General features: G+C 36.5%; 2 protein-coding genes across 3 annotated transcripts in view; one reads left to right on the forward strand and one right to left on the reverse strand.

The window, feature by feature from the left end:
• Positions 1-4,581, reverse strand: part of dhrs9 (dehydrogenase/reductase (SDR family) member 9) — a 5,709-nt gene extending 1,128 nt beyond the window's left edge. The window contains exons 1-3 of one of the 2 annotated variants that reach the window (XM_016558649.1): positions 4,436-4,581; positions 2,466-2,780; positions 1,386-1,644 (exon numbers count right to left, since the gene is read on the reverse strand). In XM_016558649.1, coding sequence (XP_016414135.1) covers positions 1,386-1,644; positions 2,466-2,778 — 572 coding nt within the window. In that variant the 5' untranslated portion in view covers positions 2,779-2,780; positions 4,436-4,581. Of the gene's footprint in view, positions 1-1,385; positions 1,645-2,465; positions 2,869-4,435 lie in introns of those variants that run through there. The other variant, XM_016558648.1, reaches the window with a different exon arrangement.
• A 6,136-nt stretch (positions 4,582-10,717) lies between these two features.
• abcb11a (ATP-binding cassette, sub-family B (MDR/TAP), member 11a) overlaps positions 10,718-18,128 on the forward strand; it is a gene marked incomplete at its 3' end in the record, with an annotated part of 25,682 nt that continues 18,271 nt past the window's right edge. The window contains exons 1-7 of the mRNA XM_016558656.1: positions 10,718-10,793; positions 10,888-10,900; positions 13,452-13,509; positions 13,595-13,777; positions 16,381-16,467; positions 16,738-16,871; positions 17,262-17,433. Coding sequence (XP_016414142.1) covers positions 10,718-10,793; positions 10,888-10,900; positions 13,452-13,509; positions 13,595-13,777; positions 16,381-16,467; positions 16,738-16,871; positions 17,262-17,433 — 723 coding nt within the window. The remainder of the gene's footprint in view (positions 10,794-10,887; positions 10,901-13,451; positions 13,510-13,594; positions 13,778-16,380; positions 16,468-16,737; positions 16,872-17,261; positions 17,434-18,128) is intronic.

Raw genomic sequence — 18,128 nt, forward strand, 5'->3', positions numbered from 1 at the left:
ATTTATATATAATATAAAATATAATAATATAAATGTATATACATGTAAATATTTTCAAAATATACACTGTGCTTATATGTGTGTGCTTTTATATATACATAATAAATGTGCACAGTACACAAACATATATTGTGTAAACAAAAACTTTTATTTGGGATGCGATTAATCGCGATTAATCGTTTGACAGCACTATATTTATGTTTTTTCGATGAAATATACTGAAAATATATTGATCACTGAAAATTTGAAATGTTGGCAACAAGATGTAATAAGTTTAAGTTCAAGATTACTGAAATAAGAATATTAAAAACAATCACAAAAACAACATAACAAAATTGCTTAAACTTATGGGCGAAACTGAAAATATAAAAATAAAAGCTAATTCAAAATATCAATAAATACTATAAAGCCCCGTTCACACCAAGAACGATAACTATAAAGATAACGATATTAGCATCCACACCACCGAACGATATCGTCTGTTTATTCTAAACGCACATGCGTCTGCCGCTTTAAATTGAATTGAATTGAATTGAATTGAACGCCTTTATTGTCATTGTATTTTTCTGTATACAACGAAATTAGGAATTCTCGAGCTCGTTACAGCCGGATGGATTCTGATTGGCTGTCAATTTTTTATCGTTCATCAGCTGGAGAAAAATCATTTTGAAAGTGATTCCAACGATATCGTTTCTCTTTGTCTTTATCGTTATAGTTGTGGTGTGGACTCTGCTATTCTTTAATATTGAGAACGATTTTTAGAACTATATTAAATATAGTAAATGAGATTTTACATGTGTTTTAAGATTGTCTTGTTGCCATGTGTTTGGACGTATTGCACTCTTAATATACAGGAAAATTGTCTACATATATCTCTAGAAACACAAGTATTCAGGGGAAAGAGGAACTAAGATCCTAGTCTGCATAATTCCAGATACAAAAAAAAATAAAAAGTGTAAAAATACTCATTATAGCGGCACCTTTTGGTCAGTTCTCTACACAGCCTCTTGCAGACACTCTGGACATATATTCAAACTTTCATTATGATTGGTCATTCACAGTTTAAGTTATCAGCTGCTGCATTCCTTTGTGCTGACTAATCAGATATTTTTAGAATATGTTAGCATTTGCAGCAGACCAAATGCTTGCCTAATTAAAATGTACTCGACTGAATGGTTGCCGTGTTATCATGATGATTAATTGCACATGGTTTCATTTTGTTTGGACTTTGCATTCATAAAATATATGCTGATTAATGCATATGCCACACCCAAATACTATATTGGCTTGTATGTGAGAAATGCATTGAATTTGAATTTCTTTGACCAGTTTGTGTCAGGAAAGTCTCCATATTCAAAAAAGAAGTGGTTACTGGACATACTGACCTCAGACCGTCATTAAAAGCCTCTACTCCATACTTAGTAATGCAGTACGCTCCTCCCACAGTACTAATCCTTCCAAACACACTGGCCACATTGACCACTCTGCCCTTGGCCTTCTTAATGAGCGGTAACACGCTCAGAGTGATGGCAACAACCCCGATCAGATTGACATTGATCATTTGTTTGAAGTCCTCAATTTCCAGCCAGTCACTGGGAGCAGTTGGGAAGGAGACCCCAGCGTTGTTGACCACGGCCCACAGACCTGCAAACACACCCAACTCAGTAAAACCTTTCACCCAACTCAGTTTTCTTTCATCACAGGAAATTGCAAAATACACAGGAAGTGTCATGTGAGAATCATGTGAAGGAACTACTCGACCAACAACTTCATTAAAGAAGGATATGAGAAGGATAATAAGGATAATATTAGGAATTTCATTATTCCAACAACAAGAACATAAATAATTCATTAAAGCATTTATTTTTACTAATTATTCCTGACATTTAATATATATATATTTTGTTATTTTTTTATTGAGAGAACTAAACTAAAATTAATTGACAAATAATCAGACTTAAATTATGCTTTATTTCACCATTGTCCATAAAAGGAAATTTTATTAATTAAATATAATACATTTAAATACATTAAAATTAAAAATTAAATCAATTTTGTATAGATAACATTTCAAATAAATTTTTCTGGAAATGCATATTATGTATGTGTGTATATATTGTGCATTACCCCATGCATTGTGAATATGAAAACATGCAATTATGATCAAATGTGTTAAATGAATTTCTTTGAATTTTAATTTTACTTTTAAAGTAAAATCTTGCATTAAATTTTAAATGCATCCATTTAAGATCAGGAATTAAATATTAAATGCATTCTTAATTTCTTAACATTTTAATGATGTCTCTTCTACTCACCAAGGCTGCATTTATGTGCTCAAAAATACAATAAAAACAGTAATATTGTGGATTATTATTATAATCAAAAATAGATCTTTTCTATTTGTAGTTTATTCCTGTGATGCAAAGCTGAATTACTCCAGTCTTCAAGGTCTTTCTGTGACCTACCTCTCTCTCCCACCAGGGTTTTAATGGTTTCTGCAGCTTTTTTGATGCTAGAATTATCAATCACATCCAAATGCAGCGTTGTGAGTTTGTCAGAGCAGCACTTCTTCAGCTCAACTTCTCCCTTCTCCGTGTAGCAGCCAGCGACGACACGGAAACCCTTTGTGTCCAGGTGTTTGGCCAAGAGATTCCCAAACCCCGTGTCACAGCCTGTGATGTACACAAACTTCTCCGATTTATTGGGAACTTGTCCCAGTTCTCTGAACCACCGATAGACATAGAAGAAGACTGTGAGACCTACAATGTACAGGAACATTTCTGCAAAAGAAAATATATTTGTTTTTATAAGCAAAGTGGATCCAGATTCATGCAAACCCCCCAAAGATATGAAAGAGAGCGCATGTGGTCAAAGCTCTACTCAAAGTACATGACCTAGTGAACCATTAACTTTTTGGCTTATGATTGTAGATCAGAAAGTAAGAGAGATTTTGTAGAAAAGCAAGAAAAATCAAAAGACACATTTAAAATAAAGATAAATACCAATATATGATAAATAAAGGACTAATTATAAGTTTGTCTGTTTCTTTATCTATTCATATTTGATAACTGTGCAAGTAAATGTTGATTTGTTGTTGCTGTATGATTGTGAAACACATGGAAGCCACGGTTCGAATCGTGAACGAATTATTCGTTTGAATTGGATCTCGTCAAAGAATCAGTTGAACCGGATCACACAAGCCGATGTAAAGGATTCGTTGACGAATCGGCCTGAATCGGTCGCCGCGGAGTCAACAATTCATTCAACCTTTTATTTCGAACATAATAACCTACTCTTACCTTTAAGTTGGTTTGCCAACCGCCAATAAAATTTAAAGAAGAAGAAGAATAACCTATTCGAAATGAGCCAAGAAGCAGCGAGTGAACTGGTGGAAATTTGTAACACTGTAAAACAATTGTCAGCTTTGATTTTGAATAGGCTACTAAAAGCATTTGGGATGAATCAAAGATGCGACTGATTTGACGGAAAGTAAGTAAAATCTCGCAAATAAAACATACTGAAATGTTTGCAACTTGATTGTTTGATAGTTTTATCAACACGCATAGGCCTACAGTTGGTTTTATAAAATTTAATTTAATTATAACGTGCAAAAATGTTTATTCGAGAGATGTGCGTGCACTTATTAGTGGAATCACGGCTGCAACCAATTAAACTGGCACACAATAAATTGCAAATAAATCTACTAATATCGTAGTATCAAAGATACTTTTTAATTCATTACTTTGAGATCACGTGATTGCGTTCGAAGTGAAAGAGCCGCGGAATCAGTTTTGAACCGGTTCTGTCAAAATGACCTGTTTGAAAGAACCGACTCCCGGAAAAGAGTCGGTCGGACTTCACTTTAGTAAATGGGGCGTGTAAATTAACTCGATGTCAACAATAGTGAACTTTTACACTGTACTGTTGCAAACTTGGAACGAATAAGAGAAAGAAACCAAGTTGTTACAACGTTGAAATGCCATTAAAAGACAACGCGTTAAATCTACTAATATCGTAGTATCAAAGATACTTTTTAATTCATTACTTTGAGATCACGTGATTGTGTTCGAAGTGAAAGAGCCGCGGAATCAGTTTTGAACCGGTTCTGTCAAAATGACCTGTTTGAAAGAACCGACTCCAGGAAAAGAGTCGGTCGGACTTCACTTTAGTAAATGGGGCGTGTAAATTAACTCGATGTCAACAATAGTGAACTTTTACACTGTACTGTTGCAAACTTGGAACGAATAAGAGAAAGAAACCAAGTTGTTACAACGTTGAAATGCCATTAAAAGACAACGCGTGATCAGTAGGCCTACTCGAACATGTTCTGACAAAACTCTTTTGCAAACAACATGCATTTACCAAAAACAGGAATTTGTTCACTTGAACCTTTCTGCAAAATTGACTCTACAAACCAGCCATATAGACTACTTACCCTTGCTTTAGAAGTCAGCTTTCTAAGATATCTCTTTCTAGAAACTAGTAAGTCGTCTCAGTAGTTTGGGTGTTTGTTCTTCCTTTCGGCTTTGCGTGCATCTGACACGGGTTACTGAAGTGTCTGCTATTATGTAATAACTGTGCCGTGTTGCTCCTGCAGGGGGCGCTGGGTGATCAGAAAGGACAGTTCCCTTTCAGACGCATTGAGATTCCACACTAATTGGCAGCTGGTAGGAAATGTGAAGGTCAGTTAAAACACCAGAGATAAATTTATCCAACAATTTTCTTGCAATTGCAAAGAAGCTTTGAATTTTCTATTTTTTCAAACCTATAAAATATTATGTATATATATATAAGAAATACCAACCGGTGAAGACTTTTGTAAATCAGATGTGTCTGGAGTTTTTATAGTATTATTTTATGCATAGAAAAAAACATCTAAAGTATACCAACAACTTTACCATCCATCAGTACAGGTCTATAGAAAAAAAACAATTTCTTTAAAGTTTTTCCAGTCCTAAGATGGGATAATGTAGTATTATTTATTTTTTATTGTAGTATTTATTAATATTTTGAATTAGCTTTTCATATTAAAATTTTCGATTTTTATTGTAATTTTAGTTTAACAAATTTTTATTCGTTTTTATATATAGCTTTAATATATTTTATAATTTATAATTTAAATATTTTATTAATTCATAATTCATTTAATATTTTTTAATCGTTTTACCTTTAGATAACAATAGCAACTGGTCCTGGGATCTGTTTCTAGAAACAGATCAAACAGTTTCCTGTGTTTGTGAATCTATAAACAGTACATTCCTGAACACAGGAAGCGACCTCAGACTTCTTTGAAACTGTGTATCTGTACGGAGCAGGAATCACTTGTTTTTTGTGAACCCTGCGGCTGTAACGGCTCAGGGCTGCTGCACAAGTCCTTGAGGCGCATTCAAATAGTTCATTTAACAGAGGCAGATATACAAAAGGACTTCAACGATTCAACTAGAACTGTGAGCTGGGACTGAGACGCAGATGAGATGCATAGGATACATACAGTCTGTGTTTGAGACTGACAACCCAAAAATATACCTGCCAACAGGAACGGATCCAATTCTGTATATGAACAGGTAACTTTCTAGTCAGTCGCTTTCTAGATGTATAAACATCAAGACTTGTATTGCCAGTCTAAGAATTCAGGCCTTTGAGTTGTATTTTTATTAACTAAAGTTAACAAAGATTATTAACCAATTTATTGCTCATTGTTACTTACGTTAACTAATGGGACTTTATTGTAAAGTGTTACCAGAATGCCTTTTACATCCACTAAAATCCATTATCATGTAAATATCTTAAAGTCAAGGATTTATACGTGATGTACAAATGACAAAAGTTGCAAGATGCAACTTTATGGCAGATTATTACAAACAACGACACCAACCTTTATCATTTTAACAGTAAAACTGATTAATAAGTGCTAAGTGATTTATCACAGGTCAAAAAATACAGTGCAGTTATTCACTGTTCGGTCACTGACCTAATTATACACACTTTCACAGATGATGGCACCTGTGAGAGCGTGTTTTTTTGAACAGCATTTCATTCTTTTGTTAACTTATGTAAAATTTTGTCTCACCAATATTAGTGTCCAATATATAAAATATATGTTTCCAAATAAATAAAACCTATGCGTGTTTTGCATGCTTTTGTAAGACTGTAATTAGCTGACAAATGCATGCATGCCATATTTGTTGCTTAACATGGTTTTAAGGCCTGAAAAATGCAATTTTTGTTTTTCATTTGTGATTCGTTTTTTTGGCCGCCAGATGTCAATATTAGTACACTGGTGTTTCTATTACTTTTTTATTACTCTACTTATCTATGTTTCTCTTGATCAGTTGTGCACGAAAATCTAATTTTTAATTTAAGATTAGTCCTTATGATATATGTATTTTCAGATCTTTCAGAGGTTTTGAAAATGTACTGTTTTGATAAGGATTGACATAGGTGTCAGGATTGGACTGTCTTTGTTGTGTTTTGCTCCCCGTGTGCTCCCCGTGACCCAGTTTCTCCCTCATGTGCCCTTATTTGGTCGTTCCTGTTCCTGTCCTCGTTGTCTCTTAATTAGTCATTCTGTTCACCTGTGTTCCTCCCAATTGCCTCATTAAGTCATGCATTTAGTTCCAGTCTGTGCATTCCTTCTTTGTCGGGTCTACCAGTTATTTACGTGTGTCTTCCTTCCCTTCCAAGTGTGGATTTACCCTGTGTGTTGGATTGAAGAAAAGACAGTTTAGTTGATCCACGGCTCCTTCGTTCCTTCCGGCAGCGTATCGTGACAGAAGATCCCACCAAGACCGTTTAACTACCTGTCTCCTCTCCGTTTGTTTTCCGTTTTCCATTCAGTGTTTTTTGTTTCCGTAGTGTTTCCTTCCCCATGGATTCCCTCGCCGTCAAGTTTACCTCCCTCTCCCGCAAGGACCTTTCCCTCTTGGAGTATGCTGTGGAGTTCAGTCAGCTCGCCGTTTTAACGGCGTTTGACGACGCTGCGCTGAACTCCCGGTTCTGGATCGGGGTCAACTACTACTGCCCCGTCGACCTCCCAGACACCACCGGACTGTGCTGGAGGGAGGCTATCATCCGGTGTCTGGAGAGCATCTACCCCCTATCCAGAACACAGCCAGACCCAGAGCCCAGCCCACCATCCCCCCGCTGGAGCTTAAGCCCGAGCCCACCGCTGACGGAGAGCCATCGCCCGCCGCGACCGACGAGCCATCGCCAGAGAGAGTGATAGTGCTGAGGATCGCCCCGGAGCCCGAGCCTGTGATGTCAGACCAGGTGCGAGAGCCGACTACAGAGCTCGCCACTGGGGAGAGCGTCATGGACACTGAGAGCGCGGAGAGGAGCTCCGCCCCCTGCACCGTGGCTGAGGGTGAGCTGTCTAAGGATCTGGGTAAAGGAAAAGTGGAAAGAGACTTAATTGATTTGTATACCCCTTCATACATGATGCGTTTATTAAATCAGTCTAAATGCATTAGTACACTGGAAAAATTTGGTTTAGAAACAATTTTCACTCAGAAATTGTGAGTAAATTTGATAAACAATTACAAAGTAATGGCAAGTAACAAAGTATTTTCTTAGAAAACATACTCCAATAATCATTGTTTTATTTACAGCTTCCAAAAAAAAAATGATAATAATTTTTACAGTGTAAATAAGGGGGAACATTATTCAAAATAACTATGACTCGTTATTATTATGACACAAATGGTAAATTATAGACCTCAAAAAAAAAAAAAGATAAATTAATAAGGATCCGTCTGTTAGACTCTCTATCATCATACTCAATATTGCAAGACCAACCTAATGAACTAACAACCCAACGGTCATTCAACCCAATTTATTACTGATGTCTATGAGATGACGTTGAAGTTAATAATCTGCTGTAAACCTCAATGTGATTTGATAAGTGATTAATAAATGTGACTGAACTCATTAACTGTTTTAACATTGTTTGTTTTCCCACAAACTCATTATACGCTATTTCGGGTCTCTGTGTAGAGTAGAGAACAGATTGTGCACACCTTGACCTTGATCAGGTAATGTCTTATCAGTCTAATAAAGGGGAAGATAGTGCACAAGGTGTGGACAGACTGCACTGATAGAAGAGCCCCTCGGACATGAGAGAAACGCCACTGAAAGCAGCTCATCACAGCAGGTATGAATTAGCCCTTCTCGCTTTCTCTACTAGAAAAAAAACACTAACACTTATCACATTTAATGCTCATTTGAAATGTTTTATGAAGTTGATTTGGAAATGAGATCTTTCTGATATCTCAGTTGTTTCACCTACTGTCATGCCCATGGACTGCCCCTTTGTTCCTGCCTTGTGTTTTACTCCCCATGTTCTCCCTGTTACTCAGTTTCTCCCGTGTTTGATTGTGTCCATTTGGTTTAGGTGTGTCTTAGTAATTACCTCGTTGAGTTCCTGTTACTTAAACCCTGTGTTTTCCTGTGTCCTTCGTTCGGTGTTACACATCTATTCCTCGTGCTACGTGTGTGTCTCCTGGCTCCCCTGTGTTTCCTTCTGTTTTCCTTGTTCCCACACAGTAGCAGCAGCCGTGACAGAACACCAGACCTTATCAAACTGTAAGCGGCGCCCCTTCCCCCCATTTTTGTTTCCGTTTCTGAACGTTTTTTTTTTCTGTGATTATGGAAACCTCTGCGAGATTCGCTGCCTTAGCCCGTAATACTTCTTTTTGTGGAGTATGTCAGGGAATTCTGTGGGCTCGCCATCTTGACGGCATTGGACGGCGCCACACTGAATTCTTTGTTCTGGATCAGGGCCAACTACCATTGCCCCGTCGACCTCCCAGACCCTACTGGACTATGCTGGAGGGAAGGGATCCTCCGGTGTCTGGAGAGTGTCCGGCCCCGGTCCAGAACCGCTACGCAGTCAAGTCAGCCGGCCGCTCCATCATCAAGTCAGCCAGTGTTCTGACAAATAATGCTACCTATCAGATTATGCTACCAACTCTGTATTTATCCTACTGCAAGGGTAGGTTTAGGGTTGGCGTAGGTGTACATGTTAATAATGCCTCACACCTTATATCATGCTGGAAGCAAAATCTGATAGGTAGCACTTTTCGCTATCATGGGCTGCCCCTGTGTTCCTGTCTTGTGTTTTGCTCCCCATGTTCTCCCTGTGACCCAGTTTCTCTCGTGTTTGATTGTGTCCATTTGGTTCAGGTGTGTCTTATTAATTACCTCGTTGAGTTCCTGTTACTTAAGCCCTGTGTTTTCCTGTGTCCTTCGTTCGGTGTTAAACGTCTATTCCTCATGCTACGTGTGTGTCTCCTGGCTCCCCTGTGTTTCCTTCTGTTTGGATGAATAAAGACTGTTCGTTGTTAAACTCCGTCGTCTCCACGCTCCTCGTTCCCACACAGTAGCAGCATCCGTGACACCTACACTGTAAAGAATGATTTCTGAAAAAATTGTAAATAAAACAAAGGTTATTGGAATATGTTTTGCAATAAAATACTATTGAATTCTTTCCGATTTTACTACTAGCAGTTAATGAGTGAAGATTGTTATTAAAGTAAAACCCACACCATTTTTTTTTCTTAGATTTGTTTTCTCCCAAGGCAAAGATGCCACTAATCACACGTGTCTTAAGTATATTTTGGCAATGTTTTATGCTGCTCTCAGACTCCAAAGTTTGAAATCTCAAGTTGGAGATTTTTAATATGAACACATTTCTAATCAGTATGATTTTTTTTTCTTATCAAATTCTCTCAAAGCAAAATGAAATGATCTGCTATTGACATTTTTTCCTCTGTAATCTAACTGGCTAATTTGTGTTTTTATGTATTGTTTATTTACAGTATTTATTTTGTCCACTAGTGGTTTTTAATTATTCTTGTAATATTTAATCGGACAAAATCATGTGCGGAGAAGAATTGAGGATTCTTAAAGTGCCCCTATTATGGGTAATGAAAGGTTCATATTTTGGTTTTGGGAGTCCCCAACAACAGGTTGACATGCATGCAAGGTCAAAAAACACTTTCATTGTCTTATATGCATTTATTTTTACCTTATTTACCTTATTTTTGCTCAACGACTCCCCAACGATTCGCTCAACGATTCATTTTTCCAAACCCCTCCTTTGCGTGATGCTAATCTGCTGTGATTGGTCCCATTGGTCAATTTCATTTCCATTTAATAATAAAAGCTGCATTTGTGAGCGCAGTGCTGCTTTGTGTACAGCGTTACCGGGGAAACATCTGTTTTTATGGCTCCAAAAGCGGCACCTAGTGGCAAAGAATGAATTTGCATTTTCATTCAGACCAACGCGAAAAGACCAACAAGTGGGCAGGCAATATGCTAACGTTTCATGTTGACCTCAACATGAAACGGCCTGGGATTCCTTTTTAAAAAAGTGCACAGTGCACTTTCAGATTTAAAACTTTGCAGGGTGTTTTCATTCACTTAGAGCTGTGTTACACACTGCATGAAAGGTAATTTTCAAAAATCCATAATAGGGGCACTTTAATATTCAGTAACTAGATCTGTTATATAATCACTATGAAATGCCAGGTTAACAATAAGTAGGTAAAAGGTTATCGTCTCTGTAGTTCATCACACGGGCATTATGACTACAGTCAGATAAGAGTAAATGCTTGTTTTGTCATAAGTTTGTGTGATTGACTTGATGCTGTTGGGAAGTTAAAACTGGCTAAACATGTCTTTTTCTGTAAAACCACGTCAGATGCGACCAAACTGAAGAATGAAGAAGAATAAAAGTGAAAACTCGCCAAGGGACGGTGTAGATAAAACCACAAAATCATACAAAGCTGATGAAGGTATGAACTGTAGTGTGCTGTGATTAATTTCGATTGCAAAATATTTAATGTTTTACTATTTGTAACTAATTTCTTCTATTTTCTTACAACACAGATGCTGACCTCAAGTGAGTATTTTGTTTTTATTTATTGACTTCTTTTAATATTATGTATACATGATATGGCAAAAATGCTACAGAAAGTGACACATATGTCTAAAATATGAGGGCAAACAATGATTTCATCATCTGCTGAATTTAACATCTGAGAAATATATATTTTTTTAAAGAATAGTTCATTCAGGAATCAAAATTTGCTGAAAATGTATTCACCTTCGCACATTTTAAGATGTAGATGAGTTTATTACGCAAAGCCATATACAGCTTGGATCACTTGAGGCTGAATAAATGATCAAATTTAAATTTTTGGGTGAACTATTCCTATAATATTTTATTTTACTCTATGGGTTTAGTGCTTCGGTAGACAGTGTAGTGACTGTAGGGATTCAAATATTTGTAGTCTCAGAGTTGTTGTCGAATGTGTAGATAACATGGGTTTTGATGAAATGTAAAACAAAATCTAAAATTAAAAACTAAAAAAACTCACCATAACTCCAAAACTACTGTTGAAACTGACTGTATAACGATGTGACTGAGAATAATTATTCATTTGTTCATTATTTACATTATTGCTTGTCCAGATACTTCATGTAGGTTTGATTTACAAGTAACAGCCATGATTGTTCAGATGGTTGATGGTTCAGTTAATTATTTACCATAAATGAACTGTGTGGATGAGGGTCAGAAATTAACTTTTCCATTAAGGGGCAATTTTTGCTTTAAACTTTTTTATTTTTTGAGGTTTTTGGTTTATTTTACAGTCCTGTTCCTCATGTACATACTATGTACTTATTATAATAATTACAATAACTAGGTAATAACTAATTACTAACCCTGAACCTACCCCTAAACCTAACCCTACCCCATGTAGTTAATTTGAATTACCAATACTTTGTAAGTACATGTAAGTACACGTACTGTAATATAAAGTGCAAACGCTTTTTATTTTACATTCATTAAAGCAATTTATATCACCACCTTAATAATTGTATCTGTGTTGTTTTTAATGTCAAATACTTACATTTAACCAAATACTTACAAAGACAATCAATCAAAATACTTTAAACTGTTGGAAAAACAACTGACTATTTAAAATGGTATCTAAATTATATATTTAAAGCAGGAGCTAATAGGGCTGCAATATTATGACAAAAATCGTTATTGTCGATTATTGCTCTTGATATTGTGATAATAATTATTAATGTTGATTAATAGAATATATTAAAAATAAAACTTTTTGTGTTGTGTCTGCATTTTGGGGAAACAGTTCGATATATTCTGGCTCTGGCTTCACAGACAAACATGTCGGTCCATGACGTTAGTCTAGTCTATGCAAAAACTCCTGTTATAATCTCTGAAGCTACGAAATGAATCGTTTAATTACATCGTATCTGCACTGTGTTGTTTGACGAGCACAAAAAAATCCAATCAGTGCGCGCACACTCCACAACAACGCTGGAGTTTTCACCACTGACTTATCTGAAAGTTTCTGATTGGCGCGTTTTTAGCGCTGACTAATTGGCCACTGCATTCTTAAGCTCAACAGAAACGCGTGTGGTTGGTTATAAGGCTCAACATTGCCAAAAAAAAAAAAAAAACGTAAAAAGCAATCTGATGCAGTGTGAGCGAATCAAAATATAATTACGTGAATAGACACTTTTCATTCATTTTCACTTACATTTTAATTGTGACAGCTGTAATCGATTGTTTAATAGTGCAGGGGCAATTTTTGCCCCTTTATCTTGAATTTGTGTGGCATTTTTGTTAATTTTGGTGCAAGGGCGTAGGTTTGATTTTGGCATTGGTGGGGACATAACGGCAGACAACAGACATTTAATTGTTTAATCAAAATTATTACTAGCAACAATTTAGTAGTTGCTGCATAATGGTGGGGACATCATAACAAGCAATGTCCAACTTTGTGAACTATAGTTCTCTCCTTAAACATGAAGAGGTCAAGCAACAGATTAATGAGTTACTCCAAATTTCACAAAAAAGCTAATGGATGTAATTATAAGTCAAACCTTGAATGAGTTGCTGTTTTTGTCACTCTTCTGAGGAAGATGCCATTCACATGTTTTGGCTAAATTTCACATTCATAAACAAAATCTGGCTCTGAACCTCTCTTGTCTTTTTTCGAAGTTGATCTAGACAAGTACATGGAAACTATTGTTACTACACTTTTACTATAGTAAAACCAGGGCTCATTTTCTTAAATGAAAAAATATCAGAAAAAAAGATCCACGAACCTGCACCGAAGTCCCGATCTGAATCAAATGATTCACGAACCTGCACCAAAGTTCCGATCTGAATCAAATGATTCACGAACCTGCACTAAACTTCCGATCTGAATCAAACGATTCGCGAACCGGCATCAAAGTTCCGATCTTAATCAAATGATTCGCGAACCTGCACCAAAGTTCCGATCTGAATCAAATGATTCGCAAACCTGCAACAAAGTTCCTGAATCAAATGATCCGATCAAATGATCCGATCTGAAAATGAATTTTAAGCTGCAATAAAGTCTGCAATAAAATCTAAATTCTGTCTGTGTTTGAAGGAATGGCAGTGACAAAACAAAAAAAGAGAAAGCGCTGACCGTCGGATTCTTTCAGCTGGTAAGCGTTTCAATGTGATTCTGCTTTTTAGATTGATTTAATGCTTGATTTTTCTCTCATATCACTGTTTTTGATTTCTGGCCAGTTCCGCTTTGCCACATGGAAGGAGGTGCTGATTATGGTGGTGGGAAGCGTGTGCTCTCTGGTCCACGGCGCCGCGTCTCCTCTCATGCTGTTGGTGTACGGCATGATGACCAACACCTTCGTGGACTATGAGCTTGAGGTTCATGAACTGGCCAACCCGAACAAAACCTGCATTAATAACACCATCACCTGGCTGGACGGGACTGTAGTCGAGCGGCCGGACAACAGCACCACGTACTGTGGGTGAGTGAGGATGGTTTAAGCTGGAACCTGCAACCTGAGTGTCCTCACAGGAAAATTGTGCTGCTCTTTAAAAGTGCAAGAGACTTAAAGGGGTGGTTGACTGGGTTTTTTCTAGGCTTGATTGTGTTTATGGGGTGCAGTCTAACATGTGTTCATGCTTCGTTTTTTAAAAAACGCATTATTTTTCACATAATTTACCTTTATTCCACACCGATCTGTCCCTTCTCTAACAAACGCCTCGATTATTTCCTGTTTTTATGAAGCCCCTCCCTCAGAAATACTGGATGGGCTGAGATTGGTCAGCTGGCTCAGTGTGTTGTGATTCGCTAAACCGCCTCTAGAGCGCGTCTGAACATCCCGCCCCTCAAGCTCAGAATGTGCTTCGGTTGTATTGTAAACAATGACGTCCTCTATATTGCTTATCAATCTGAGCCCAATTGAGACGCAGAGAATATTAATGAAGAGGATCCCGCAGAACCTGTGCAAGCACTGCTCTTAATGGTATGTTTGTTTGTTGTTGTCCCATACTTTTAGATACGCTGTTGTTTGTAAATGCTACTGCTTCTGTTAGCTTTTAATATATGGTTTTATTCTGATTAAAGCTTTAATACAGCACAGCAACCGTACGCACGTCCATGTATAACGCTTCTCATAGCTATGTGAAAATAAGTGTAGAAATGGAACAGTTTGTTGGAGCTGATCTAACGATCTGAATGAGAGAGAGCGAGAGAGATGCAGAGCAGGGGAACACGAGGAACAGTATTAAGAACTGCTGCTTTAGAACATTGATTTTGAAACTTGTGAATCCATTAGAATCGTTAGAAGACAGAATCGCGATTCATATATGAACAGATTTTTACGTGCACCTCTAGTTTTCTCTTCCTCTTCTCTAAAGCAGCGCAGCATGGCCTCGCCCCATTTGCTGCGTGTTCCCGGGGGCGGGGTTTATCTGAGTTCGTGACGTAACGGACCCGGGAAGTAACTTGTTGTAGTCCCTTACCAGACGTTTTTGTAGGCATTAAACTGCCAGAATTTTAAAAGACGATATCTCCGTTTGCATTGAACTTTCAGCGCTGCAACTTTGCAGATATTGTTTATGCTCAAACAGCAACATTACACACTAACTAACGTCAAAAAAGTGAAATCGCAATCAACCACCCCTTTAATGGAAATTCCTTAGGAGAAATATTAGACACAATTGAGACAATTATGAAATTATAGAGCTTTAAAGGTCCCATAGAATGCATTGATACAATATTTTAAATTGTTCTCTGATATCTACATAGAAGGTATGTGGCTTAGTTAAGGGCAAAAAATCTCCAGAAACGGTTTTACATGTCCGTTTACAACCCTAGGATTTGTCGGACAAGTAACTTTTTACTCGGACAAGTGAATGACATGTCAAAGCTTAATGTCGCGCCCTGTTGAATAATGTGTTACAGTTAAATATCATTAAGTACATTAATGATATCTGCTTTGTTCTGTTCTGTTTACCCTGGGGGTTATTATTGCTGCTCTCCCTGCTCATTCATGACAGGCTGCATGGATGGGCAGGGAGTTTTGTCCAGAAAAGAAACATACCGCCAAACCAAACTGTATACTAAGTGTCAATCATTTTGATGATAGAGGTCCTGACAGAACAGCAATTAAAAGGCACCGTGACCGACACTAACAATACAACTTCAGTTTTCCCGTAACATTCAATGACGTCACTAAATGGTGATGCCACATCTATAAGACCATCGTTCACAAGTTTCTGCATGGATACAACTACAGCCTAGGGCACAGGTTTTCAAACCTGGGTCAAAATGTATTCCCACATAAGATCTCTTAAGAAACTCTAGAGGAGAAAAGCATATGAGATTACCAGCATCTACAAAGCATCAAACAAAGCAAGAGACTTAATCAAAAGTCTCCATCTGAGCTTCACATTGCCGTTTATGAGTAACAAATGAGGCCTTATTTGTGTTTTTTTTTTTTCTCTTCTGTTCTGTTTGATTCTCATTTTCTCATTGGCTCAAATTTGGGAGTCAGCTTTTCTGTTTGTTTTTTTTTACTCCTGTTTTTATTAATATATAAATATATTTTCTGATATAAATAAGAAATATTGATATTTATGTACCTATATTGGATTTATTCTTTTAAACTTATTTTCCATATTTTTTTTATTTTATATATAATATTTGTATTTTATTTTTATTTATATTTTATTATTTACATATATATATGTAGACTTTTTTGCATTGTTCAAATATTTATTACATTTAATTCTTGATGATTTTTATTTATTTATTTACTTTTTTAAACAAGTTTATAATATTTTTTATATTTATATTAACATATTTGGATTTTTGAAAAATATTTATATAAATATTTATTACATTTAATTATTTATAATTTTTTATTTATTTACTTTCTTTCAACAAGTTTAATAGCCAGAAAAGGTTTTTTGGAGAAAGAACTGCAGGATAGGTTTAAACATTGTAAAAATGTGTCTCTTTGCATTTTGCATATTTTAAATGTTCTTGCTCTGTCCCTCTTTACAGTGTGGATATTGAGGCTGAAATGACCAAGTTTGCGTTTTACTATGTTGGAATTGGAGTTGGAGTCCTTATTCTGAGTTACTTTCAGGTATACAGTATAAGAAAGTTTGTTCTCATCTCATTTGAAACCTTTTACTGTAATGGCCATTCAGATGAATGTACTTCAAAGAAATGGTGCAATATTAATGTCTGTCTTGTATCAGAGATGCAGTCAGGGTTTTAACATACACATCCTTTATTTTTTAATCTCAGTAGTGCTCCAGATCCGCAGGAGACAGAGATATTATTATGCCAGAACCTCAAGAAGAAGTGTTTGTTACAAATTCACAGTATTCATGAGTATTCACTCTGGTTTCAGATCGCTCTCTGGGTTTCTGCTGCCGCCAGACAGATCCAGCGCATCAGGAAAATGTACTTCAGGAAGATAATGTGCATGGAGATCGGCTGGTTTGACTGCAACTCCGTCGGGGAGCTGAACACAAGGATATCTGAGTAATATTCAAGTCTTCCTGTGTTATATTGTACTATTGTTAGATTTGTTCATGAATCTGTCATTAGTGGTGTTAAATATTGAACTTTGCATTGACAAATCAAAACGTGCATTTTGAAGAATGATCAGATTTTTTAGTGGATGATAAAGAATACATGAAGTACACTGTAAATTAATATTTTTTGAAGTTGATTATTGGAGCATGTTTTACAAGAAAATAAAAATTTTTACTTCAAAGGTTCACTTTTAATTAAATGTGTTACTTGTCATTTCTTTGTAATTAGTAGTTAAATTTACTAGCAATTTCTAGGATTTCAAATCCTACTCCAATTTTATCCGTTGTAATAAAATCTAGTTTATTTTTCATGTTTGTGACTTCTTTTTCCATGTAGTGACATCAACAAAATCAACAATGCTATAGCAGACCAGGTGTCTACCTTCATCGAGAGGATCTCAACGTTCATATTTGGTTTCATGGTGGGATTCATCGGCGGATGGAAGCTGACGCTGGTGGTGATAGCAGTCAGTCCTCTCATAGGACTGGCTGCAGGACTCATGGCGATGGTTGGTATCACTATAGAAAGTTTGTAAACGTAGACACATGAATGGGAGAAATCTCAAAAGGTAATGCATGATTTAAAGGAATAGTTCACCCAAAAATGTGATGCAAATTTACTCCTCTTCCAGCCATCTAAGATGTAGATGAGTTTGTTTCTTCATCAGAACAGATTTGGAGAAGTTTAGCATTGCATTACTTGTTCACCAATGGATCCTCTGCAGTGAATGGGTGCCGTCAGAATGAGAGTCCAAACAGCTGATAAAAACATCACAATAATCCACAGGCAATCCACACCAGTCCAGTACATCAGTTAATTTCTTGTGAAACGAAACGCTCTTTGAATATAACAAATCCATCATTAAGACTTATTTTACTTGCTTCCTCTATTTGTAATTGAAAAAATATCTTGTTTGAATCGAGAGAGAAATATGCACAGATCAAGCACCGTTTACAAGTAAAAACAGCCCTAAATTTATTTATTTATTTAGTCATTTAGCAGACGCTTTTATCCAAAGCGATCAATAAAAGCAAAAGAGCAACGACATGCAAATGCTATAACAAGTCTCAGTTAGCTTAAAGGGGTCATAGGATGCCCATTTCCCACAAGTTGATAAAAAGTCTGTAACATAGTTTGGTTAAAATTTCTCAATTGTAGTGTAAAAAACACTTTTTACTCTGTCAAAAACAGCTCTTTTCAGAT

Source organism: Sinocyclocheilus rhinocerous, unplaced genomic scaffold, assembly GCF_001515625.1.
Source record: "Sinocyclocheilus rhinocerous isolate Xijiao unplaced genomic scaffold, SAMN03320098_v1.1 scaffold528, whole genome shotgun sequence".
In the NCBI taxonomy this organism is placed as follows: domain Eukaryota; kingdom Metazoa; phylum Chordata; class Actinopteri; order Cypriniformes; family Cyprinidae; genus Sinocyclocheilus; species Sinocyclocheilus rhinocerous.